The sequence below is a fragment of the Pecten maximus genome, chromosome 2 (genome assembly GCF_902652985.1).
Source record: "Pecten maximus chromosome 2, xPecMax1.1, whole genome shotgun sequence".
Lineage (NCBI taxonomy): Eukaryota > Metazoa > Mollusca > Bivalvia > Pectinida > Pectinidae > Pecten > Pecten maximus.
The window spans coordinates 35,301,419-35,328,820 of NC_047016.1; the positions used below are offsets into that span (position 1 = coordinate 35,301,419).

General features: G+C 35.8%; 1 protein-coding gene across 2 annotated transcripts; it reads left to right on the forward strand.

The window, feature by feature from the left end:
• On the forward strand, positions 1-26,473 carry LOC117321890. 2 transcript variants are annotated; one of them, XM_033876512.1, is made up of 7 exons: positions 1-204; positions 334-406; positions 2,341-2,420; positions 5,653-5,695; positions 25,003-25,094; positions 25,556-25,635; positions 26,212-26,473. In XM_033876512.1, exons 2-6 carry the CDS (start codon positions 338-340, stop codon positions 25,590-25,592), a joined length of 321 nt encoding a protein of 106 aa, XP_033732403.1. In that variant the 5' UTR covers positions 1-204; positions 334-337; the 3' UTR covers positions 25,593-25,635; positions 26,212-26,473. The 2 variants fall into 2 exon arrangements, with proteins under 2 accessions (XP_033732403.1, XP_033732402.1); XM_033876511.1 differs by lacking the exons at positions 25,003-25,094; positions 25,556-25,635; positions 26,212-26,473 and adding exons at positions 5,924-6,015; positions 6,470-6,549; positions 7,825-8,085 and having other exon boundaries at positions 37-204.
• Positions 26,474-27,402: the final 929 nt, after the last annotated feature.

The window sequence follows — 27,402 nt, forward strand, 5'->3', positions numbered from 1 at the left end:
GACAGATACTGACTACACTGTATGTCGTTTTACATGGAGACATACACAAGTAGCCCCGCCTTTGTTACCTCTAACTACTGAATCTGATTGGTTTTCAGCAGTTAGAAATTCTATAAATGTTCCTCGCTTGGTATTCCCTCCACAGTTGCTCACAGACTGACATATAGCGTGCTTTCCTGTACATCACGAGGTTCTCTAAAAAGCGTAAGTACGGATTTCTGCAACCTTTGATGAGTTCTGAAAAAATGCAATATTGGTATTTAATTCTATAAGTTATATTCGTGTTGTATAGAATTAGACGTTATACATTATTTATTTTATTTTACCTTCAAGGATCATGATGTCCGGGGTAGTGTTTACACTATTGGTAGTGGTGATAGTGACTGTCCACGGTATCCCAAGAAAGGTAAGTTATCATGTACGGTTGATAAATAAGATAGGAAACCATATTATAAATGAAGAGCTTTGGTTGATCTTTCATTGTGAACCATTTTTCATGCTTTGGATTACTCTGAATATCTCATTATTCTTTAAAGATAATTAAAGATCATTTATGCTATATAGAAAAATGTTATATTATTGCCAATCGAAATGATATCAACGCAATAAAGCAATTAACTTTTACATATTTGCTTTGTATACTTGTACTGCAGTATACTCATACATAGTGTGTGTAGTGTGCCAATCAAGATTTCATTGATTATGTCGTTATGTATATATGATGCCATTGTGGGATGGCAAAGCATGATCTTTATATGCAAACGAATGTATAACTTAGTATTGCCAATACTGTTGTCGTATGGCAAAGCATGATCTATATATACACGTGAGTGTATCATTTTGTATGAATGAATCTGTTGTAGTGTGGTATGACCTCTATATAAGGTGATTCTGTTAATTCCTATCACAGATATACCGCAGTAGCTTGTCTTGGTATGATCCTTCTTATAGCAGCAATTTTTGTTGTGATTCTTAATATTGCAATGTGTCTGGGCATGCTTTTTCCATACGAAATGTATTCTATACGAAGTTCTTGCAGTAGCTGATGGCTAGTTCAAAAATGGAAGCGTGTCGTAAGTTATTTTGAGTTATTGGCAGTAGAGTGTATTGTCTAAAGCTACAATTATAAAACAACATGGTGGTTGTGATCAGGAATATATCACAGACTTCAGATCGTTACCCGAGATTCCATAATTCCGAAGTTGTACTCCCTGAACCAACACGTTGCAATTGTCATACCAATGGGTGTGACATTTGTTTCAGTCGTTCACGTCAGCGTTGAAACGTGTTTTTCCATACGTATTTGCTTAGTTATTGTTCCGACAAAAGAAATGCTCATTTTGAGTTGGGTTCTCTTACGCATGAAGTTGAAGACGAAACGCTGGTCACCGAACGGGACGACTATACAGTTTTTGAGTTTTGTGATGAAGTGTTTTGCCTAAAGACACAAGGAAGAAAGCACACAGCTATTAGTGCTCCTGTGATCTTCAAATGATATAACATATAATTGTCTGTTACTCTAATATTCTCTATAGTTATCGCAGCCTTTTTTCCAAATCATTAAGTGATTTTTACAGCAGATTATGTCGAAACATATTGTGACAAGTTTTATATCAATGTGGGTGTCTTTTTGTACAGCAAGTGATTTTATAATTTTTTTGATGACATGCTTTTATGTACTTACGCGTGGTGTTAAATGCCGTAGTCTTGTGTTTTTGTGATCTAATGTGGCTTTGTCTACTGTTTAATGTGACATGAAGTGATTTTAAATAGTGTTTAATGTGACCTGAGGTGACTTTTTCTGCTGTTTAAGGTGACATGCGGAGACTTTGTCTACGTTCAATGTGACCTGATCTGACTTTGTCTACTGTTTAACGTGACCTGATGTGACTGTGTCTACTGTATTATTTGACTTGATGTGATATGATGTGACTTGTCAGTTTCATATGACCTTACGTGACATTGTCTTCTGTTTTATGTGACCTGATATGTGACTTTGTCTACTGTTTTCATGTGACCTGACGTGACTTTGTCTACTGTATCATGTGACCTGATGTGACTTTGTCTACTGTTTAGAGCTACCTGATGTGACTTTGTCTACTGTTTAGAGCTACCTGATGTGACTTTGTATATTGTTTGAAGTGTCTTGAGGTGAAATTGTATTCTGTCTTATATGGCCTGATGTGTGACTTTGTTTACAGTTTAATGTGACCTGACGTGACTTTGTCTCCTGTTTAAAGTGATCTGATGTAACCATTCTAGTGATGTTTGTGTCCTGATGTTATTTAATAATACGTCGAGGATTCATTGTACGTGGAGTAACATTTTATATTAATATAGGGTTGTATCTGTCCTGCCGTAATGGACCCGTGGTGTGGAGAGGAGGGAAACTACTACAACCTGTGTAAACTCATCTGTAAGTAAGTATACGTCTAATATGTAACGAGGAATTATATACTAGTTGTCACGTGACAACGTATATATCTTGATTAGCTTTTATCTTTTACATTATTTCATCTCATCCATAACTTGTTCTGCGAAGTGTATTCTCCATGGCCGATGTATCAACCAAGCACCTACAATAACACTACATAATAGGTAAATGAAGCCACACAATTCACCCTGTTCACATAAATAAAATCTCGAATATTCTCAAACTTCACAAAAATGGAAAAATATTTTCACCAAAAATTAGAATCTCAATGATCGCACGCCATAGAGGCTACCAAAACATCAATTCCAGTTTTTTAGAAGCTTAATTACATGTAAGTATAACTTCATATTGACACTGAAGAAAACGGTTAAAAGAGTATGTTCGACTAAGTGAAGATTCCGTTATTTTTTGGAAGGTTTGCTTATTGAGATTGAATTCGAATGTTTTTGAAGAATTTCTCACCACTTCTTAAAATCACAATCATGGTATAATGTACAACCACAAATAGGACCATATAAATCAATAATTCTCCTTGTCCTACTGTAAATGTACACCCTATATTCGTCCAATAAACGTTCTTTGATTGCTACATGTACAATACGTTTATGATGTGGAAACTCAACAAAAGGGAATTTCGAATTACTAACGTTGAACGCTTACTATGACATCGGCAGATAGTAACATCTTAATAACGTTATCGCGAGACCAATTTCAATTCATTTCCCTTAACTGCCCTGCAGGTAGGGCGTAAGAATTGTACCTGCTGCCCCCATTGCATGATCGTAAGAGGCGACTAAATTTGGAATCTTATCTTTTCTCTTCGTCCTTAACAACTTTCTTCTTCCTAACGTCTCCCTTGACACTACCTCACTTTTGGCCTTTAGTTGAGCGTTCGCCCCTGTGAGGAAGGCTTTGGGTTCTGTCCCCTAGCCGAGACATACCAGAGTCTTTAAAAATGGTTGTTGCTACTCCTGCTTAGCGCTCAGCATATTTGGAGTGGGACGACTGGTTTGCCCGTTGTCAGTATAATGTGACCGGGTGGGGTGTGCTGCTGGATGTCTTCGGCAGTATGCTTCAGTGAGGTAGCACTATAAATCGGCAAAAGTTCCGGCCTATCACAAGGAGACTTAACACGAACATACCGCAGCCTCCCAAAACACACATACGCACTCACCACAAACATGCATATCGCACGCACGGGAGGCCGTCCTGAAATGACCTTAGCTGTTAATAGGACGTTAAACCAATAAAACCAAACCAAACATTTCCCTTAAATTATACATAAAAAGTACCAAAGACTTTCTTGTTCCATCATACATGCTACTATATCATTCTTAAGGCAGTCATCTAAAAGAAAGACAGCGATTCATACGTTATAATTGGCACAATACAACACAATACCCATACTCTATTACAAACACTTCTATATAATAACTTACTTCCGTGCATTTTATACAACAAGGTATAACTAACTCTAATTGAGATGTGATAGCAAGTCCTTCTGCGTTTAATTGCTAATGTTGATAACAAGTCCTTCTGCGTTTAATTGCTAATGTTGATAACAAGTCCTTCTGCGTTTATTTGCTAATGTTGATAACAAGTCCTTCTGCGTTTATTTGCTAATGTTAATAACAAGTTTTAATTGCTGATGTAAAAGGTTTTCTTTTATTTTTGACAATGAAGGAACTGAATGAGATTTAACATACAACGATCAATTAAGTAATTATACATCATCAAATTGATACGAACCAGGATGTCAGGTTTATAGGGAAGTTAATATGACATTCGCTTATATTGCTACAAATAACCTCGTGTAAAGACTAAACAATCTAATTAAAGTGTTCGATTTAAAAAAAAATTATTACACTTGTTTAACTACATCAATATAAAAAATAACACTCATACACGCCCATTATTTCATAAACAGCAACATGATTAAATAATCTCCACCTTAATGCGAAGCATGCTGTCAACGCATTATATATTGCATTTTTGTGCAGTGGCTTGTAACAAAAGGGACAAAAAGGTGAAAAATGACTCGAAATGTATCATACAAACTACATCTTATCTAAAACGGGATTAGATAATACATGTAATAAAAAAAAATACTTGCTCTAAACCGCAAAGTAGTGAAAACACAAAAATGGCTTCTTCCATATGCTTGCAAATGTTTTGATATTAAATATTTGATATTAAACGTTTTGAGCAAAATTCTGGTTTGACTGAGATGTTTAATGCGTAAATTTCCTGTTAAATGCCAGATTACAAAGTTTGCGAATTTCATATTTTGCCTCAAAATCAATTATCCAAGACCAAAAAACTGAAATATTCATTGTCAGAGTCTCAAAATCAGGAAAACAATCTTATCAGGTGATCAAAAACCTTAACAAAATAAAAAACATTTACATCTCTGATGCTAATTACCGATTCTCGACGTCAATTAGGCGGCTTCCAATATAGTCTATAAACACTATAGTTTCACAAAACGGCATATTTCAGGCCTCTAATTCATTTGATAAGACACATACAAAAATGTATACAGATACACCATGGTAAATGTTTGAAGATATTACATCGAAATTATTTAAATATCGTATAATGCAATACTTCCTGTCAAATATGTTTTCTTAAATATATTGAAAAGGCTAGAAAAAAAAACAAAAAAGGAAAACAATTATAACAAACAAACTTCTATGACTCGTTTCATGAAATATTGCATGGAATGAAAACTCATTTAATATACTTTTTAACGCGGAACTCAAAAAACTTCCATTTTGACATCTTTCATAGTAACTAGTGTGAATGTGTTAATGAAACAGGGGCAGCCATTTTTTTGCGCCATATTTTTGCGCCATTCACAATTCATGACGTCACATCATTGTCCATATTTTGACGTCACAATTGATTCCTGACTTGTACAGCTAATAAAAAGGCTCAATGTTATATACACTGGTGACATATGCAAAACATTGCAAGGATGAATTCATTGGATTACAGACTAATCATGTGATAAAAATGCATTCTATGATAGGCATTAAAAGAAATTTCCACTTTCGTCGCTCCGTGCATGAATAATGTGTGCATGCGATTAGCGATAAAGCGCACTTTTCATCTGGAACTTGCAGGAGAAGTGTTTTGGATTATTGATGAAATGTACGATGCAAAATTCGGATATATTACTATGTTTGAGCTATATTTGAGCCTTGTTTTAATTTCAGAGAGGATGAAATAAAAAGCCATACTACCTGTGAAGATTTTGAGGTAATATCACTTAAACTTTTATTGCGTGACGAATTGGTTACCGATTGGTTTACACCTGTCAATTTAATGATATATATGTACATTTACATTTTATTATTTATTATCTTACATTAATAATAATAATAATCAAAACAATTCCTATATTGATCGATCATTATCATCATTGATACATATCGTTAACTTCTTTTATTAAACATATAATTTTATCTTAACATTTTAATCACACAGCAATGTATGGAAGCTTATCCAAACCTTCCCGAATATGAAGTGTGTGCCGAGTATGGTGTCACCTTTGACGCTATCGAAGAGATGGAATGCGCGTATGTATATTTGAAATGAATCTACCACTTATTTGGAAATGTTAAATACTTTGCATAAATTCCGTAATGTGAAAGATTACAAGGATTATTCTTTTAAATCTTATGTTTGTATCTAGGATTTTTTTTTATAAATCCTACATTTGAATCAGACTTATTTTGTACTCAAAAGAATGGTGAAACAATGAAATATTATGAAGGTTGTTGGTTTACCTAGAAGTGCATATTACTTCAGTAGCTAACGTTATAGTAATAGTTATATATGATATAGTAATTCAAATTGAGATTAAACAAACTAACTCTGTAATACAATACAATAAACAAAACGTAAAACAGCAAATATTGATTTGTTAAATGCCATATTTATTCTTAATAATTTGTATACTTTGAATGTTTTTACTTTAAAACAATTTTAAAGTTACCATTTTAATACCTATACGGTTTTTCTTTTCTATAGCAATATGACATTTGTTCACGACGGCGAATGTAATTAATGGAGAAAAGATATACCTTCAGTAAGAAGAAATAAATGTCACGGTATGTAATTTTATTTTCATCTACAAGTTTACAAGCAATGTTCGGGACATGATATGTTTGTATTGAACCGATTTCATATATATATCATTTCTATGATGTGATCAGTATGCTATTATATTGATATATTGCATGAAAATGATCGGTGTTATATGTGATATAATTTAGATTTTCATTATGTTTATCACATATCTATATAATGACAATAGAAAACATTGCCCGCTATACTTCATTATATCATGCACAAAAGATATGTATATATATATAACTGCTATATTTTTCATAATACAATATATAATGACATTAAACATCTTGCATGTACATAATTAAATAAAACTCAAGCTCAACCTTTTTGGCCGAATATACGTGATATTTGCTTGCCATGGATTTGATTTTGTTCTTTAATTTAAATTATGGTAAAACTATGGTGGCTCGTTAGGGCCAAGTATCAAATCTCGCATTCTCGCACTCTCGACCTTAGGTCGAGAACGCGAGAATGCGAAAACGCGACGGCGAGGGAGCGAAAACGCGAGAATGCGAAAGAGCGAAAACGCGAGAATGCGAAAACTCGACGGCGAGAATGCGAAAATGCGACGGCGAAAACGCGAGATTGATCTCGCACTCTCGCCGTCGCGATTTCGCATTCTCGCCGTCGAGTTTTCGCATTCTCGCGTTTTCGACCTAAGGTCGAGAGTGCGAGAATGCGAGATTATGCTTTAACGGCCACCCTCGCACTCTCACTCCCTCGCGTAAGGAACATACATAATGATATACATTACGTTGGTTATATATATTTATATGCGAGGAAGCGAGAGTGCGAGGGTGACCGTTAAGGTTATAATCTCGCACTCTCGACCTTAGGTCGAAAACGCGAGAATGCGAAAACTCGACGGCGAGAATGCGAAATCGCGACGGCGAGAGTGCGAGATCAATCTCGCGTTTTCGCCGTCGCATTTTCGCATTCTCGCCGTCGAGTTTTCGCATTCTCGCGTTTTCGCTCTTTCGCATTCTCGCGTTTTCGCTCCCTCGCCGTCGCGTTTTCGCCTTCTCGCGTTCTCGACCTAAGGTCGAGAGTGCGAGAATGCGAGATTTGATACTTGGCCCTAACGAGCCACCATATAAAACGAAACATGCAAAGTATTGTTTCTGTCTATGGGCACTTTGTCCCATAATAATTTCTTCATAATACAAAGGTAGCACTAACAGACCCACAAATAACACTAGCTATTTAGATATAATATTTTAAAACATTTTCAATTTCTCATGATTTTGTTGCAGGTATATCAACACAGCAAAACGGCAGGAAGGCGGGTTGATTATCATCCATGCTACATATGGGCGCAATACACGCTAAATCCTGTTTTTCGTAAAAGCTGAATAATATGTCAATCACTTTATGCAGGGCGTACTATCGATACATGTACTGTGATGAATGATATACTGGTAAAGTCTGACACACATGTATTTTTGAATAGACGCATTTTTTTAAATACTGAAATTGAATCCCGAACTGATAAAATAAATAAAAGATATCTGGTGTGTAGTGTTTTATTGTTGAACTCCTAACCACGATACCGACTGTTTCAGGATATCTAATATATTTTATCTTGGAAGCCATGTGTTAAAATCTTACATACACTCGATGATCTCCTTTATTATGCAGTTATGAAAAATACAAATATACACCACCTCTACTGATCATTAGTCAGATACAGTATCTGTATATTCTTCCTTTTTAGCTCAGCAATTCGTATGTGGTTATGGGAATATACTTATACTTTCACCAAACACCCATACCAACCTAGAGTAACCGATTCCTAACCTTTCAATAGTTATCTGTGTATTCAACGTGGCGGAAGATCGCTAAATATCCTACGTTCAGAAATTCGTCATGGCTGCGTTTTTGAGTCAACAAGTTCCATACTTCTATCAAAGAGTTCTAGGTTTCATCCACTCAACATTGGTAACGATTTAACGATTTGTATTTGAATTTGATCAAACATCTGCCAGAAACCCTTTTTTTTGCCATTTGTTAACTGGACGACGGGAGAAGCTAGGACACTATGAGGCTGAGCAGATTTGATACAGAGCTATATACATGTATATGTGACTATAACTATGTCCGAAAAAGAAGCATTGCACATTTAGATTAGATACATGTAGAAAAAATGTAGATGTGTGCAGTGAGTGTGAAATAGTTTTGATAGAACTGCATCATATAGCTTGGTCGTCCTTCTTGGACTCGTCAGTCGCTCAGAGAAAAGTGTAGAAATCGAGAATCAAAGTAGGACTTAAGTCTGAACAAATGATGACATATAGCAGGGGCGGTGCTTCAACATCATGATATCAAGATATATATTTTTTTTCGGAAATTGAAATACAACATACAGTAAACTACACGTGCAGAAACCAAACCTGTGTCATGTTCATTAGACATTAAACGTGACAAACAAACACCGGGATTAGAAAAGCTTACCACCATGTATACTCAGGAATGTTACAACCCCAAACAATTTTAACATACTATTTTTATGATTTGAAAAATGAATCAATCGCTTCATGACATGATTGGCATATATCACATAATCGATACATGGAATTATACGACCAAATAGCAGTGCTGTTGATATGTGGACGGGTCTAGGATATGGCTCTGTTGATATGTGGACGGGTCTAGGATACGGCCCTGCTGATATGTGGGCATGTGTATAATGACAGCTCTACTGATATGTGGGCATCTGTATCAAGACAGCCCTGCTGATATGTTGGCATGTGTAATATTACAGCTCTGCTGATATGTGGGTATGTGTATTAAAACAGCCCTGCTGATATATATGTGCATGTGTAATATGATAACTCTGCTAATATGTGAGCATCTGTATAAAGACAGCCCTGCTGATATGTGGGCATATGTATTAAAACAGTCCTGCTGATATATAAGCATGAGTATTAAGATAACCCTACTGATATATGCGCATGTGCATTGAGATAACCCTGCTGATATGTGGGCATATGTATTAAGACAGCCCTGCTGGTATGTGGGCATATGTATTAAGACAGCCCTGCTGATACATGAGCATGTGTATTAAGATAACCCTACTGATATATGAGCATGTGTAATATAACAATTCTGCTGATATGTGGGCATCTGTATTAAGACAGCCTTGCTGATATGTGGGCATCTGTATTAAGACAGCCCTGCTAATATATAAGCATGAGTATTAAGATAACCCTGCTGAGCATGTGTATTAGGACAGCCCTGCTGATATATGTGCATGTGTAATATGATAACTCTGCTAATATGTGGGCATCTTTATTAAGACAGCCCTGGTGATATATGTGCATGTGTAATATGACAGCTCTGCTGATATGTGGGCATGTGTAATATGACAGCTCTGCAGATATATGAGCATGTGTAATATGACATTTCTGCTAATATGTGGACATGTGTATTATGCCAGTTCTGCTGATATGTGGGCATGTGTATTAAGACAGCTCTGTTGATATATGAGCATGTGTAATATGACAGCTCTCCTGATAAGTGGGCATGTGTAATATGATAACTCTGCTGATATGTTGGCATGTGTATACTGACAGCTCTACTGATATGTGGGCATGTGTAATATGATAACTCTGCTGATATGTGGACATGTGTAATATGACAGCTCTACTGATATATGAGCATGTGTAATATGACAGCTCTACAGATATATGAGCATGTGTATAATGCCAGCTCTTCTGATATGTGGGCATGTGTATTAAGACAGCTCTGCTGATATATGATCATGTGTATAATGACAGCTCTGCTGCTATGTGGGCATGTGTACTATGATAACTCTGCTGATATGTGGGCATGTGTATAATGACAGCTCTACTGATATGTGGGCATGTGTAATATGATAACTCTGCTTATATGTGAGCATGTGCATAATGACAGCTCTACTGATATGTTGGCATGCGTATTAAGACAGCCTTGCTGATATATGAGCATGTGTAATATGACAGCTCTACTGTAAGGTGGGCATGTGTTTTAGTTAAGACAGCTCTGCTGTTATATAAACATGCGTATTATCTTCAGATGTAAATTCAATCGAATTAATGAAAACAAAAACAGTGAATTTTCATTATCATTACTATACCTCTTTACCTGTCGTTCCACAAAATGTCAAACATCACTTACAAAAATCAAATGTAACGTCAACATTTGTCAGCAATGTAGCGGCTTCATTCCTTGACGTATTTTGATAAAACTTCACACAAAGATAAAGGACAATATTACCTCTCAGACAAGTTGGAGTTGCATGGTTTTGGGGTTAGGGTCAAGGTCACTGTTGCATTTTTAGCGAGGCATGAGGGGATTTGTACAGCTTTAACCCTACCCGGTATGCCTGTTATCGAGATTGTTGAATAAGATATAACCTACTTATATTCCTTGGTTCAGACTTATTCGGTTCATTACAAATTACTGAATTAAATGATATTGATTTGTTTGATTTTGTTTTACGATAAAGAGAAGAAGTATTTTTGAACTAAAACAAAATGATACTCGTAGACACATAAACGGAGCTCCAAGACTATGGTAGTTGCTTACTATTTCCCTATCCATCCTGCACAATGACTACATTAAGATACAGGAGTATAAAATCTTCGTAACATTAGAGATAGTTACTAGTTGGCATAGTTACATTCAGTCGAAGTGTTTCGTTTGGAAAGATAAAATAAGATTAATTTTAAACTATGCATCTGTACAAATGCCTCACTATAACGCCCACGCTACTGTGTAAGAAGGAGTCGATGTTTGGTGTTTTCCTGACACAAATAACAAAGTCCTGGAATGTCAGTCAAAATCGACGTGTATATAGCTTGCGCGTAATCTGTTTTTTTCGTATGATTACGATCCAGGTCACATTACCGGGGGTCAACAATGCAACACATGTACTTTCAAACCATTGCTAGTCCAATGTGTTTGGATACAGAGAGGAGGACCTCTGGATAATTTATCATGTTATAAAATTCTGAGATACATATACAGGTATATATGGAGAGTAACACACTACAAATGCATTATTTATCAATATGAATCATGTATGATATTTATTGCTTGATCATGATAATCAACGAATCAATATAGCCAAAATCGAAACAGGTTTGGCAACCCTGGCTTAAATTGATACTAAGTATATGTACCCACCTGGTGTGAAGACTGTTTTATTTTTTATTCTAAATTTAGTCCCGCTTCCGAGAATTGTTCGTAATACTATTATCTAAATTTAAAATCCTGATAACGCACAATGGAAAATGGGGCCATGTCGATAAGACAGCATGTTTACTTGTGCCATATCCTCACACAATACATTGACGAGTATGATTTGCCGTGATATTTTTACAACCTCGAGACAATCTCATACGGTTAATGTATCGCCACTCACGCAATAAAATATCGAAATGAAATAGGGATATTGGAAACACGTATACTCATACAAAAACAATAACGGATACTGACATATGACAGAATCCCTACTTCTTAAAATTTGTCTGGACAGTTTACAGCAAAAATTTAAATGGATAGCAGGTTGTCTAAAAAGCATTTCAATCGCGATTTTCAAAGAAAGAAATGAATAGTGCATCTGTTTTTAGAATTCACCGGCGTGAAACAGAACATACCATAGATAAAATCATATGTCTGTCGGTGTATAATATGTAATGACTTGAACGTGCTCATTACAACAATAACAAAGCATCAATGATTTAATAAGCTGCAGATACTGGTAAAATGATTGATAACCATGTTTATTGTTTAACAATGTGTGCCAAAAAAGAAAACGATGTAAAGGGGGATGAAGGTTAATCACTTTCAAATAGCACAGATTATAAATGTTAATAACTTCCTCCTAGAACTAATGCTAGAAAAAACTATCAATTCAGATCGTAATTTATTTTTCATGGACATAAACCCGTCACTATATCTGAATGTATCCTATGTTAAATCGTTCTGTATTGACACGCCCACACATCAGCATTACGGCTTTCATAGACATGCTCACATATTAGCATTACTGTATCCCCAGACACGCCCACATAGCAGCATTACTCTCTCCCCAGCCATTTGCATATATCAACATAACTATCTCCCCAGCCAAGCCCACATATCAGCATTACTGCCTTCCTAGACATGCTCACATATCAGCAGTGTTGTATTCCTAGACACACCCACATATTAGCAGTGCTGCTCTATACAGTATAATTTCAATGTATCGATTACTTGATACTCATATATGCCAATCGTGTTATGAAACGATTCATGATAAAATCATGAAAAAATAGGTTCAGGTTCAAAAAGTTTTTTCGGAAGAGAACTTTCAAATATCTTAAACAGAAACGCTGTGCTCTACAAAATTATTCTTCATGATAACCTCAACGTTATGTTAACTGAGTTCACTATCGTTAACATGCTTTTTAAATTTAAATGATATACGTTGTCCCTTCAAATGTATGTCACTGCATGAGAAATTACAGTCGCTCTGAGTTTACTGGTTTCCTGTTTTAACATGCAAAATGTAGATATATACCCATTCAAGTAGTTTGATTAGCTCGAATTACTTAGTAAAAATCAAATACATCTTTATATATACATATACACATGATACATATATCAAACTTTAATCCGCGTCCTTCCATCACGATATATGTAAATGCAATAAGGAATAGCGTATAACAATGATATATTTCAGTTTGCTAGTATGTATCGTATATAACACATTTACCCACAGATTAAAATCGATTTACATATATGTACACTTAAACCACCCATTGAATCTGAATAATAATAACTCTAGTGATAAAGATATAACCAAATTGTTTACCCAGTGGACACAAAACGTACGGAGAACGTCCGGAAAACGTCCTATTCAGGTCACAACGTCCGGGACTTTCCTACAACGTTGTGAGAACGTTTCATGTCAAACGTTAGGTTTTGACGTTGTAACAACGTTGTAACAAGGTTTTAATGCAAACTTTGAATAATTTTGTTAATTTTAAACGGCTTGCAAGTTTACACAATTGCCAAAGACATATCGAACCAAAACATCAAATTTCATGATAAATTTAATTATCTAATTAGCTCGAAATTATATTTGTCAATAATGAATGTGTTTAGATTTGTTTAAAAGCAACCTACGTCGCCTATAATGTGCCCTAATGATATAATATCGATCATTTATCCTTTCCTCGTCCAATTTTGCTGTTAGACCTCCTTTTATACCAATAAATGTGATCAAACTCGAACTTACGAGGTTACGATAACAAATCGGTGTTACCTCCCTTTATGCTGCCATATATATATCCGCCAGGGGGTAATACAAACATTCACATTCATTTCAAAAAAAAATTCTTTAAACGACTAATTTCAGTTTTAACTGCATGAAGATATCATGTTTTGGTTGAAACCGTTGCGATTTTTTTTCGTGAAAAGAAATAGATAGAGAGAAGAAAAAAGAGTATTGATATTTGCGCGGTAATTTTAACTTTCGGTTCTTTGTTCTGCAAACACACGTGGGCCCAACACACACACGTTTCAATCGAACTGTTGACTTGCTGTACTGGATTATGTATTTGCTTTCAAAATAACATATGGAATCAGCTTTCTTCCTGAAAACAGATCAGTAATTAGAGGTAAGTTCTATATGATTTTGTTTATTGCGTTGCGCTTGATTTTGACTTGTGTTTATTTACAAACAGATCGGGCATGCATGTTATGATTTATCTTCACGTACGTACGGCAACGGATGAACGTTTTTTGTATCACCGGTCATAAGTTTAATTTCACGCATATTTGTTAACCGAACACGTTATGATATATTGCAGAAAAGCTTACGGTATATCAATAATTATTGTTTTGATTGTTTTTCTATTTACAGATTAAATGGTGACAACTGGATGCACCGAGGTAATCAGAGACATCAGATAGGAGTGATTGGAGGAGTGCAACCACATGGACACATGTAAATAAAGACATTAAATTACTGTTCAAAAAAACTTGAGTTTTTGTTGTACATAAAGGTAACAAAAGTAAAAATAAAATAAAACGACGTTGTGACAACGTCTATACAACGTAAATAAAACGTTGCCACAGCGTAACACAGTAACGTTGTGGAAACGTTGTATGAAAACGTTCCCCAAACTTTCATTTGCAACATTACTACAACCTAAATGCAACGTTGCATCCTGACGTAACTGAAACATTCTTCAGACGTTGTGTGCCCACTGGGTAGTATCTAAGGCACCCTTAACTATTAAAAAATCATTTGGAGGGGAATTGATACCATATTGTATCAAACACAAAGTCGTGTGTTATGTCGTTATACAACGTTAGAAGATAAAAGTTCGTAACGAAGACAAATCCTTGAATATAATTAAAAAGGTCGATGGACGGTATAAGAATATCAAACGGAATATGACGAAAAGCTCGTTGAAACGTTCCAGTTCATATTTTAGAACAGCTTAAAGGATGACACAGCAGCTGGAAGTTGTGTTATAGGACGGATGAGCTTGGGTACTCGGCTGTTGTCTATAGGCTGGTGCTGCCTGGTATGTTATAGGGACCGCAGAACCAAATCAAAAATAGAATGTGGGTTTTCCCCGTTTGGGCAGAAGATTTAATAGGAAGGTGAATACATCGGGGCCTACTGATTGGATATTAAGGTGAGAGCAGTTTCCAAAGTTTTAATATGTGGGTCGGCCAATACATATAGATGTAAAATATATAGAAAAACAGTTATTTTTTTTGCTAGCCTGTTTTTGTTAGGGGGAGGTAAGTAAGTGTGTATTTTGTTGTTAATTTAGATGAATTTTTGGTGCTGATTTCAATACAAGATGGCGGCCCCCATATAAAAAAAGTTCAAATTGGTAGAATTTTTTATAATTCCATTTAGAGGTTTCCGAGATGACATACTTCAAAATTATTGCTACTGGACCAGTGTTGAAAACTCCATTTAAGCAGTACAGTGATAAACGTTAACATTACCGTCTATGGGAAATCATTTGGTTCCGTGGTCCCTATAGGGAGCTACCGGATTTGACATTTTATGCCGTTCAGCGTCCCTGGACACCAGATTACGGGACCCATCAGAACATGTTCGGCTGGGATTTTCATCATGGAGGTATTTTGGCAGAATTTAAGCAGGAAATTAGATTCTGAGCTTGTTTATAATGAAAATATGGACCTGTGTACAGTGTAAAGGGTGTCATAGGCCAGGTTAATAGGAAAATATAGTATTTATTTCAATGGTAGCTGTATAACGCGTGTTTCGTAGTCCCGTAGTGTGTCTGGTTGTTCTGTAGTCAGTACCCCGGTTCGATTTTTGGTGTTTTTTCTGGTTGTACTCTTGACTCTAGCCCGGTTCGGTGTTCGGTGATGTGATTGGTTGTTCTGATGTCACTACCCCGGTTCGATTTCTGGTGGTTATTTTGGTAGTTTTGTTGTCCCTAGCCCGGCCCACTGTCCTGTGTGTGTGTTTTGACTCAATTATATACAAAAATGCTCTTGTTCTAGGTTTTTTTTTAGATAAAGGCGAGAAATAAGGGGGGGGGGGGGGGGGGGGGGGAGATAGCATGGAGTTATCTCCCCTTGATCTTCAGGGTATTTCTTATTTGTTTATATTTTTCAGTAGTACAATATCAATACTCTTATATGACCAAAAGACATCTGTCTGGATTTAAAATTCAGCAAGATATTTCTGTTTTAACTAAAAATTTGTTTCAATTTCTGTGTCCTTTTCTAATACGAATCTCCATCTACGGTACCAATAGAAGACTTGACCTACCCGCCCAAGACTTGCAGCCAGCCACTTTCTATTTGGACATCATACCCTATGGTCCTATCCTGTCCCAGAAAAGTTAAATTTGAAAAATGTGTATTTGTCTATAGGGACCGCAGAACCAAATCAAAAATAGAATGTGGGTTTTCCCCGTTTGGGCAGAAGATTTAATAGGAAGGTGAATACATCGGGGCCTACTGATTGGATATTAAGGTGAGGCTGGTCGGGAATGGGAAGTGATGGGATCTGGCCAGTGTGGGGGTGTGTTAGGGGGTGTATGTTAGGAGGGGTTGTAGGAGCGGGGGGGGGGGTGGTATGTGGTAGGGTTGTGGGGTGGTGTCGGAGAGTGTAGGAGGTGTGAGTGGTGAGTGGGAGTAGGGGGAAGGGGGGGTTGGGGAGGGCGGGGCGTTAGGGGGTGGAACAGGGTTTTGGGAGCGCTAGAGCCGGGCCACCAGGTCAGCGACACGTGTATGAAGTGTGATGGGGGAGGTGAGGGTTGCGCGTTGTAGAAATAGGGGGGTAAGTTAGGGAGGGTTGGGGGAGAGGGGGAGGTAGGGAGGGTAGTGTTAGTGGTGGGGAGAAGGTATGAGGGGGTGCGGGTCGGAGAAATGTGGGGGTAGGTTGGATAAAGTGATTCGTGTGGTGGGAGGGGGTGTGGGTTTAGGAATGCGGTGAGGGTCTGGGAGTAGTATGTGGGTTGAAGAAAAATGTGAGAGGAGGGTGGGGATGAGGGTGGGAACATTAGGGGTAGGGTGGGTTGAGGGTGGGAGTCGCTGGGTTTGGGTTGGTGGTGGTTGAGTGACTTAGGGGGTTTGATGGGGGGTCCGCGAGGGGTAAAGGATGGATGAGGGTGGGCGGTCGTTTTAGGGCCCTTGTGTTGGGGGTGGAGGGGGGTGGGGGGTGGAGCGGGGTAGTGGAGGAGAGGTGGAGATTAGGAGGCGGGGGGGGGGGGGGGCTGGATTTAAGGGGTGGGTGGAGGTTAGGCGGATAGGTTGGATGGGGTTGAACAGAGCTGGGGATTGGGGGTGGCGCGGCTGTTGGGGGTGAGGTTGATTAAGGTGAGTGCGGACGGGAGGAATTTTAGAGGGGGGGGGGTGGTGCAGATAGGGAGTAGTCAAGAGGCTGAGTGTGAGAGGATGGATTGTAGGGGGACTGATGTGTGAATCCAGGTTGGGGAGGGGAAGGTAATTTTTGGAGGTGGGAGTGAGAGGGGGTGGTGGGATGTGCGTTGGAGGAATCACTGTTTAATCCAAGTTTTATTATTGTGTCGGCTCCATACATATCAGATGTAAATTATCTAGAAAAACAGGGTTTTTTTTTGCTAGCCTGTTTTTGTCATGGGAGGTAGTAGGTGTGGTATTTTTTGTGTTTAATTTTAGATGAATTTTTGGTGCTGATTTTCAAATACAAGATGGCGCCCGCGCTATAAAAAAATTCAAATTGGTAGGAATTTTTTTTTATAATTCCATTGGGCGGTTTTCCGAGATCCTACTTTCAAAATTATTGCTACTGGACCGTGGTTGAAAACTCCATTTAAGCAGACAGTGATAAAACTTTAACATTACCGTCTATGGGAAACCTTTTGGTCATTTGGTTCCGTGGTCCCTAATAAGGCACGTCTTATGGCTTCGATTTTCTGCGGCCCCGCCCTACCCGGGCGTTCACCCAAACAATTGCAGGGAGTGAGGCAATATAGCTGCAGTCAAACGCCATATCTTAAAGAACTCAGCCTAATTCCACCGCGTTGTTTGTGAGCCGGCAAATTTAAAATGTCATTCACATGAAATCATATTTCGTCTCACGTCCTCAGCTCGAAGAATTTTGTTTTGTTTTGGAATTTTCCACAACTTTTCCTCCATCGTGGAAACAAACCTTTACCCCAAAGTTGCGGCCTGTCTTCACTGAAACTATGAGTATTTTTGAGAGCATCGATATCGCCTCTGACAACAGATAATAGTTTTCCTGAGTCCGGGTGAATTTCCCCGAGATTACTGTTCCCCATCGTTAAGGTCCAAGACCATGAACATATGGGCATTTCACAGATAAAAAATAATGCCCACGCTCTACGGTTTATTCTGAGGAACAGTATCTGATTTCAACCAATTTCCTCGTATTCCTATTGTTTGTCCTTTGCCTTTTTGCAATCCACACAGCCATGTGATCGAATTTTATTTCGGCAATTGAGTTCTTGTCTTTTTGAATGAATTTTACATTTACCTACCTGCTTCGCCCGCCTATGAAATGTCAAAAATGCAACTCCAGTATAACTGTAATCATAAAAGATGTGTAACACATTCGCGTCTCCCTTTCCAGTTAAGGTAGGGTAAACTACTGTATCATAGTCAATGTTTTCGGTGTTCGGGTATATTACTTCCCTTGTCCTCTATGTAACGTGACCGTAGCGACTAAACAACAACTGTTCTGAATACATAATGACAAAATTAGATGATCTGACCATACGGGAACATTGTACGATGTTTACTTGCCGAAATATACGCAATTTAATTCCAATCCAAACCGCCTCGCAGCTTCAGGTCGCCATCTTTGTTAAAATCAAAGCATCTGTGCGTTTGGAAGAGTAAGTACTGCAAAGCTTCTAAGTGATCTTGTGATACAAATTTTAAGATTATAATAGAAACGAAATATGGATTTTAAAATAATTTGATTTCAATTACTTATGCTTTAGGTTAGCAAATAGTAGCAATTATTTACAATGAACTTTAACGTTGTACTCAATACTGATCACGATGCTTTTATTTAGACGTTTTCTATTTCTTTCGCTTCATTTCATTTAAAGAATTGTTTCAGATTTCCCAGTAATTTCGCGGGAAATGAATTTGATGACGTAGGAAGGCCACATGTTATAGAATCAGGCATCTATAGTCGATAAGTGGAGGTTTGGAGTGGATAACACTTCGGTCCATTAGCTGTATGACATTTCGCGGCGTCGGTTACTAGAACGTGACCCAGAAAACACGACGATAATAAAAACAGAAGACCATTGAATATTACCGGATTATTTTCGCAATTTTTGAGACACCATTGTGCTAAATTACAATGGAAGGTAACACTGATTTAATTCATAGCTATCGTATCGTAATCTATATGTAGTTGGGCAATATCTACTTTCGTTTTACAGTTTACGGATATGGTCATATGAATAATTCATCTTCTCAACCATAGTCGAATTACTTCACGGGATAGTTCTATCAAGTATATTTGTACTTCTCATGTACAGGGTGCATATTTGTTTAAAATTGACTGGTCTGCAGGTGTGATCTGGCTACTCTCAACAGACCCTGACCCCAGGGTCACGTTACTATCGTATCCCTTTGTAAACACTTCATAATAAATGTATCCACGACTGATTCGTTTGGATAACTACAACTTTCTACCTTCTGGAAGAGACGTGTATATGATATACCATATTTACGTGGATGGATACTTCAGCATTTTAAATACTTTAGTATATAAATACTTATAACCGGTTGGCTTGTAATTAAATAAGTATTTATATAATAATCCGAATTTTTATGTTAATGACCGTAGGGACTAAACAACAACTGTTCTGAATACATATCGAAAAAATTAGATGATCTGACCATACGGGAACATTGTACGATGTTTACTTGCCGAAATATACGCAATTTAATTCCAATCCAAACCGCCTCGCAGCTTCAGGTCGCCATCTTTGTTAAAATCAAAGCATCTGTGCGTTTTGAAGAGTAAGTACTGCAAAGCTTCTAAATGATCTTGCGATACAATTTTTAAGATAATAATAGAAACGAAATATGGATTTTAAAATAATTTGATTTAAATTACTTATGCTTTAGATTGGCAAATAGTAGCAATTATTTACAATGAACTTTAACGTTGTACTCAGTACTGATCACGATGCTTTTATTTAGACGTTTTCTATTTCTTTCGCTTCATTTCATTTAAAGAATTGTTTTAGATTTCCCAGTAATTTCGCGGGAAATGAATTTGATGACGTAGGAAGCCCACATGCTATAGAATCAGGCATCTATAGTCGATAAGTGGAGGTTTGGAGTGGATAACACTTCGGTCCATTAGCTTAGAACGTGACCCAGAAAACACGACGATAATAAAAACAGAAGACCATTGAACATTACCGGATTATTTTCGCAATTTTTGAGACACCATTGTGCTAAATTACAATTGAAAGTAACACTGATTTAATTCATAGCTATCGTATCGTAATCTATACATCATTTATGTAGTTGGGCAAGACCTACTTTCGTTTTACAGTTTACGGATATGGTCATATAAATAATTCATCTTCTCAACCATAGTCGAATTACTTCACGGGATAGTTCTATCAGGTACATTTGTACGGCTGTATCTCCATTTGCCCACTTTTTAAAATCACAATATGGGGGAAATGTTGTGATAGGGATTATAGTCTATTTCAGAGTAGTTCACCTTGTTTTTACCTGTGATTTACCTAGGATTTTCACCTGTGTTACCTGTGCTACATGGCTCATACCTATGAGCAACTATAAGATATAAGTAGCTACATGTACTATGTACATGATATACATGCATGTACAGATACATGCATATAAAGATAGAGAGATATATCTTTTTTCTGAAATGTTACGTAAATTGTATTATATTATGCAAGTGTAATGAAAAAATATGTTACTGCTAATGTATTACTAGTGCTTAATGTATAATGTGCTATATATGTTTGTAAATATGTTATGTATCTAATATTATATATATGTGTGAATATGATGTTCTTTTTTAACTGAAGAATGTAATATAAAATGTATGAAAAATGTTTTTAGTATATATATTATAATGTATTACCAGTGCTTATGTATAATGTTTGTGGATATGTTAACTATCTAATGTGTGTTCTTTCTTATATATATATGTATGTCAATATGATGTGTGTATGATGAAATTCACGAATAAATGATAAAATTAAAAAAAAACCTATAACTTAGTGTTATTTTCCCCACTTCTCAGGTACATAAATATACCTCTCTTTTTGCCCACTTTTTAGCACAGGTAAATCATACAGGTAAACACAGGTAAAATTATTATGGAACTGACTATAATTGTTTTCCATTGTTCTCCTATGTATACACTTTTCTTTGTTCTAAAAAAAGTGGGCAAATGGAGAACACACCATTTGTACTTCTCATGTATAGGGTGCATCTTTGTTTAGAATTGACTGGTCTGCAGGTGTGATCTGGCTACTCTCAGCAGACCCTGACCCCAGGGTCACGTTACTATCGTATCCCTTTGTAAACACTTCATAATGGATTACTACAACTTTCTACCTTCTGGAAGAGACGTGTATATGATATACCATACTTACGTGGATGGGTACTTCAGCATTTTAAATACTTTAATATATAATTACTTATAACCGGTAAGCTTGTAATAATAATAATAATAATAATAATAATGGTTTTATTTGCACATTACAGGCCTCCAGCCCACAGTACCATTTCAATATACAATACATTTTTGACATCACATAAAATATATATACAATTGTAATATGATATAATTACATTTTCCAATGCTCAATATTTCATTTCATCTTGGAATTACACTGTACTTCAGTTAATTCATGCTATCTATAGACTATTCTGGTTTCACAAATGGATATTGATTTCTGTCTCTTAAAATGTCATATTAAGTTAAATGTTTGTTGTAATTGATCATGAGTAATTCCAGAATTAGTTATTTTACTGGCATAATGTCTGAGGACTATTATGTCATGGTTAATATTTCATATTTTACATCATTTGCCTTCTTAATAAAGATTGCAACATTTCTCAATATTAAGTTATCATCTGACCCGAGTAATTTCACCAAGTTACCTAGGGAAGGGTTTACATAGCACCAACGGGGAATGAATGCAACTCGTATATCCCTCAGTATTGGGCACTTCAACATAAAATGAAGTTCATCCTCCACCTCCTTAGAATTACAGATTTTGCACAGCCTCTCCTCACGTGGAATGCCTATTTTCCTACCTAGATCGATTTCTAGTCTGTGTGTGGAGCAGCGAAGATTGGCAAGGGCATACCTTAAAGTGAACGACATGTTACTTAAATATTGCTCTGTCATAATATATGGTTTGATTTTGCAGTAAAAATCACACTTTGACGAGTTATGAATGTATTCTGACCATTTTTGTAAATTGATGTCACAGAGTCGACGCCTGAACAACTCCATAAATGTCTTGACATCACCTACATATTGGAATTGCCACACTAATCCAAAACCATTGCTAAAAAGGAGGTGTTTGATTTTGGTGCACCATGTAGTTTTCCTATGTTGATCCAGGTTGTGGAGCATCATATAACATTGTTTAGGGAGACGATTTTGGTCCATTTTGAATAGACGCAATAAGTACTTAATAGGTTTACACATGTACTTCACACACAACTCGTGACGTCCACACTCTCCAATGGCTATATTATTATTGGTGTTGATACCAGTACATAGGATCCATTTACAGAATCTTTGATGGACAGTATAAAGACTAAACAATCTAATTAAAGTGTTCGATTTTTAAAAAATTATTACACTTGTTTAACTACATCAATATCAAAAATAACACTCATACACGCCCATTATTTCATAAACAGCAGTTAACCAAATGTCCTGTTGACATTAAAATGCCATGTTAACATGTTTAATTTTCAACAGTATATCATCCTGCCTTATGAACATACATCTTGTTTTACTTTAGATTTCAAGTGAACAATATTTGAATAATAACACTGCATGGTATTAATTTATTTGTAAATATTCGTTATTATTACCTAGACAACAATTAACAAGCATTTTCACTCAGACCGGAATACAGGTGCAGCGAAACCACACATTTATGTATTTGTATGAAACTGACAGCTTGTGAATTTAAAGATGTATCGTGTGTGGAATATGAAGATTAATATAAACAGTAAATTATCATAAAACGCATATTGTAAATCAATTAAGCCTTTCCATTGTGGGGATGATTAGAAACATTCATTTCTGATGGACATATCTCACATTCGGGGATAAGGGGATACATGATTAAATAATCTCCACTTTAATGCGAAGCATGCTGTCAACGCATTTTATATTGCATTTTTGTGCAGTGGCTTGTAACAAAAGGGACAAAAAGGTGAAAAATGACTCGAAATAAATGTATCATTTAAACTACATCTTATCTAAAACGGGATTAGATAATACATGTAATAAAAAAAAAATACTTGCTCTAAACCGCAAAGTAGTGAAAACACAAAAAGTTTGAAAAATGGCTTCTTCCATATGCTTACCAATGTTTTGATATTCAATATTTGATATTAAACGTTTTGAGCAAAATTCTGGTTTGACTGAGATGTTTAATGCGTAAATTTCCTGTTAAATGCCAGATTACAAAGTTTGCGAATTTCATATTTTGCCTCAAAATCAATTATCCAAGACCAAAAAACTGAAATATTCATTGTCAGAGTCTCAAAATCAGGAAAACAATCTTATCAGGTGATCAAAAACCTTAACAAAATAAAAAAAACATTTACATCGCTGATGCTAATTACCGATTATCGACGTCAATTAGGCGGCTTCCAATATAGTCTATAAACACTATAGTTTCACAAAACGGCTTATTTCAGGCCTCTAATTCATTTGATAAGACACATACAACAATGTATACAGATACACCATGGTAAATGTTTGAAGATATTACATCGAAATTATTTAAATATCGTATAATGCAATACTTCCTGTCAAATATGTTTTCTTAAATATATTGAAAAGGCTAGAAAAAAAAAGGAAAACAATTATAACAAACAAACTTCTATGACTCGTTTCATGAAATATTGCATGGAATGAAAACTCATTTAATATACTTTTTAACGCGGAACTCAAAAAACTTCCATTTTGACATCTTTCATAGTAACTAGTGTGAATGTGTTAATGAAACAGGGGCAGCCATTTTTTTGTTGCGCCATAATTTTGCGCCATTCACCATTCATGACGTCACATCATTGTCAATATTTTGACGTCACAATTGATTCCTGACTGGTACAGCTAATAAAAACGCTCAATGTTATATACACTGGTGACATATGCAAAACATTGCAAGGACGAATTCATTGGATTACAGACTAAGCATGTGATAAAAATGCATTCTATGATAGGCATTAAAAGAAATGTCCACTTTCGTCGTTCCGTTCATGAATAATGTGTGCATGCGATTAGCTGTAAAGCGCACTTTTCGTCTGGAACTTGCAGGAAAAGTGTTTTGGATTATTGATGAAATGTACGATGCAAAATTCGGATATATTACTATGTTTGAGCTATATTTGAGCCTTGTTTTAATTTCAGCAATGATGAAATAGAAGGCCATGATACCTGTGAAAATATTGAGGTAATATCACTTAAACTTTAACTTTTATTGCGTGACGAATTGGTTACCGATTGGTTTACACCTGTCAATTTAATGATATATATGTACATTTACATTTTATTATTTATTATCTTACATTAATAATAATAATAATCAAAACAATTCGTATATTGATCGATCATTATCATCATTGATACATATCGTTAACTTCTTTTATTAAACATATGATTTTATCTTAACATTTTAATCACACAGGAATGTATGAAAGCTTATCCAGACCTTCCCGAAGATGAAGTGTGTGCCGAGCATGGTGTCACCTTTGACACTATCGAAGAGATGGAATGCGCGTATGTATATTTGAAATGAATCTACCACTTATTTGGAAATGTTAAATACTTTGCATAAATTCCGTAATGTGAAAGATTACAAGGATTATTCTTTTAAATCTTATGCTTGTATCTAGGAATTTTTTATAAATCCTACATTTGAATCAGACTTATTTTGTACTCAAAATAAATTAGAATGGTGAAACAATGAAAATATTATGAAGGTTGTTGGTTTACCTAGAAGTGCATATTACTTCAGTAGCTAACGTTATAGTAATAGTTATATATGATATAGTAATTCAAATTGAGAGTAAACAAACTAACTCTGTAATACAATACAATAAACAAAACGTAAAACAGCAAATATTGATTTGTTAAATGCCATATTTATTCTTTATAATTTGTATACTTTGAATGTTTTTACTTTAAAACAATTTTTAAAGTTGCCATTTTAATACCTATACGGTTTTTCTTTTCTATAGCAATATGAAATTTGTTCACGACGGCGAATGTAATTAATGGAGAACAGATATACCTTCAGTAAGAAGAAATAAATGTCACGGTATGTAATTTTATTTTCATCTACAAGTTTACAAGCAATGTTCGGGACATGATATGTTTGTATTGAACCGATTTCATATATATATCATTTCTATGATGTGATCAGTATGCTATTATATTGATATATTGCATGAAAATGATCGGTGTTATATGTGATATAATTTAGATTTTCATTATGTTTATCACATATCTATATAATGACAATAGAAAACAACATTGCCCGCTGTACTTCATTATATCATGCACAAAAGATATGTATATATATATAACTGCTATATTTTTCATAATACAATATGTAATGACATTAAACATCTTGCATGTACATAATTAAATAAAACTCAAGCTCAACCTTTCTGGCCGAATATACGTGATATTTGCTTGCCATGGATTTGATTATGTTCTTTAATTTAAATTATGGTAAAACGAAACATGCAAAGTATTGTTTCTGTCTATGGTCACTTTGTCCCATAATAATTTCTTCATAATACAAAGGTAGCACTAACAGACCCACAAATAACACTAGCTATTGAGATATAATATTTTAAAACATTTTTAATTTCTCATGATTTTGTTGCAGGTATATCAACACAGCAAAACGGCAGGAAGGAGTGGTTGATTATCATCCATGCTACATATGGGCGCAATACACGCTAAATCCTGTTTTTCGTAAAAGCTGAATAATATGTCAATCACTTTATGCAGGGCGTACTATCGATACATGTACTGTGATGAATGATAGACTGGTAAAGTCTGACACACATGTATTTTTGAATAGACGCATTTTTTTTAATACTGAAATTGAATCCCGAACTGATAAAATAAATAAAAGATATCTGGTGTGTAGTGTTTTATTGTTGAACTCCTAACCACGATACCGACTGTTTCAGGATATCTAATATATTTTATCTTGGAAGCCATGTGTTAAAATCTTACATACACTCGATGATCTCCTTTATTATGCAGTTATGAAAAATACAAATATACACCACCTCTACTGATCATTAGTCAGATACAGTATCTGTATATTCTTCCTTTTTAGCTCAGCAATTCGTATGTGGTTATGGGAATATACTTATACTTTCACCAAACACCCATACCAACCTAGAGTAACCGATTCCTAACCTTTCAATAGTTATCTGTGTATTCAACGTGGCGGAAGATCGCTAAATATCCTACGTTCAGAAATTCGTCATGGCTGCGTTTTTGAGTCAACAAGTTCCATACTTCTATCAAAGAGTTCTAGGTTTCATCCACTCAACATTGGTAACGATTTAACGATTTGTATTTGAATTTGATCAAACATCTGCCAGAAACACTTTTTTTTTTGCAATTTGCTAACTGGACGACGGGAGAAGCTAGGACACTATGAGGCTGAGCAGATTTGATACAGAACTATATATATGTATATGTGACTATAACTATGTCCGAAAAGGAAGCATTGCACATTTAGATTAGATACATGTAGAAAAATGTAGATGTGTGCAGTGAGTGTCAAATAGTTTTGATAGAACTGCATCATATAGCTTGGTCGTCCTTTTTGGACTCGTCAGTAGTTCAGAGAAAAGTGTAGAAATCGAGAATCAAAGTAGGACTATAGTCTAAACAAGTGATGACATATAGCAGGGCGGTGCTTCAACATCATGATATCAAGATATATATATTTTTTTTCGGAAATTGAAATACAACATACAGTAAACTACACGTGCAGAAACCAAACCTGTGTCATGTTCATTAGACATTAAACGTGACAAACAAACACCGGGATTAG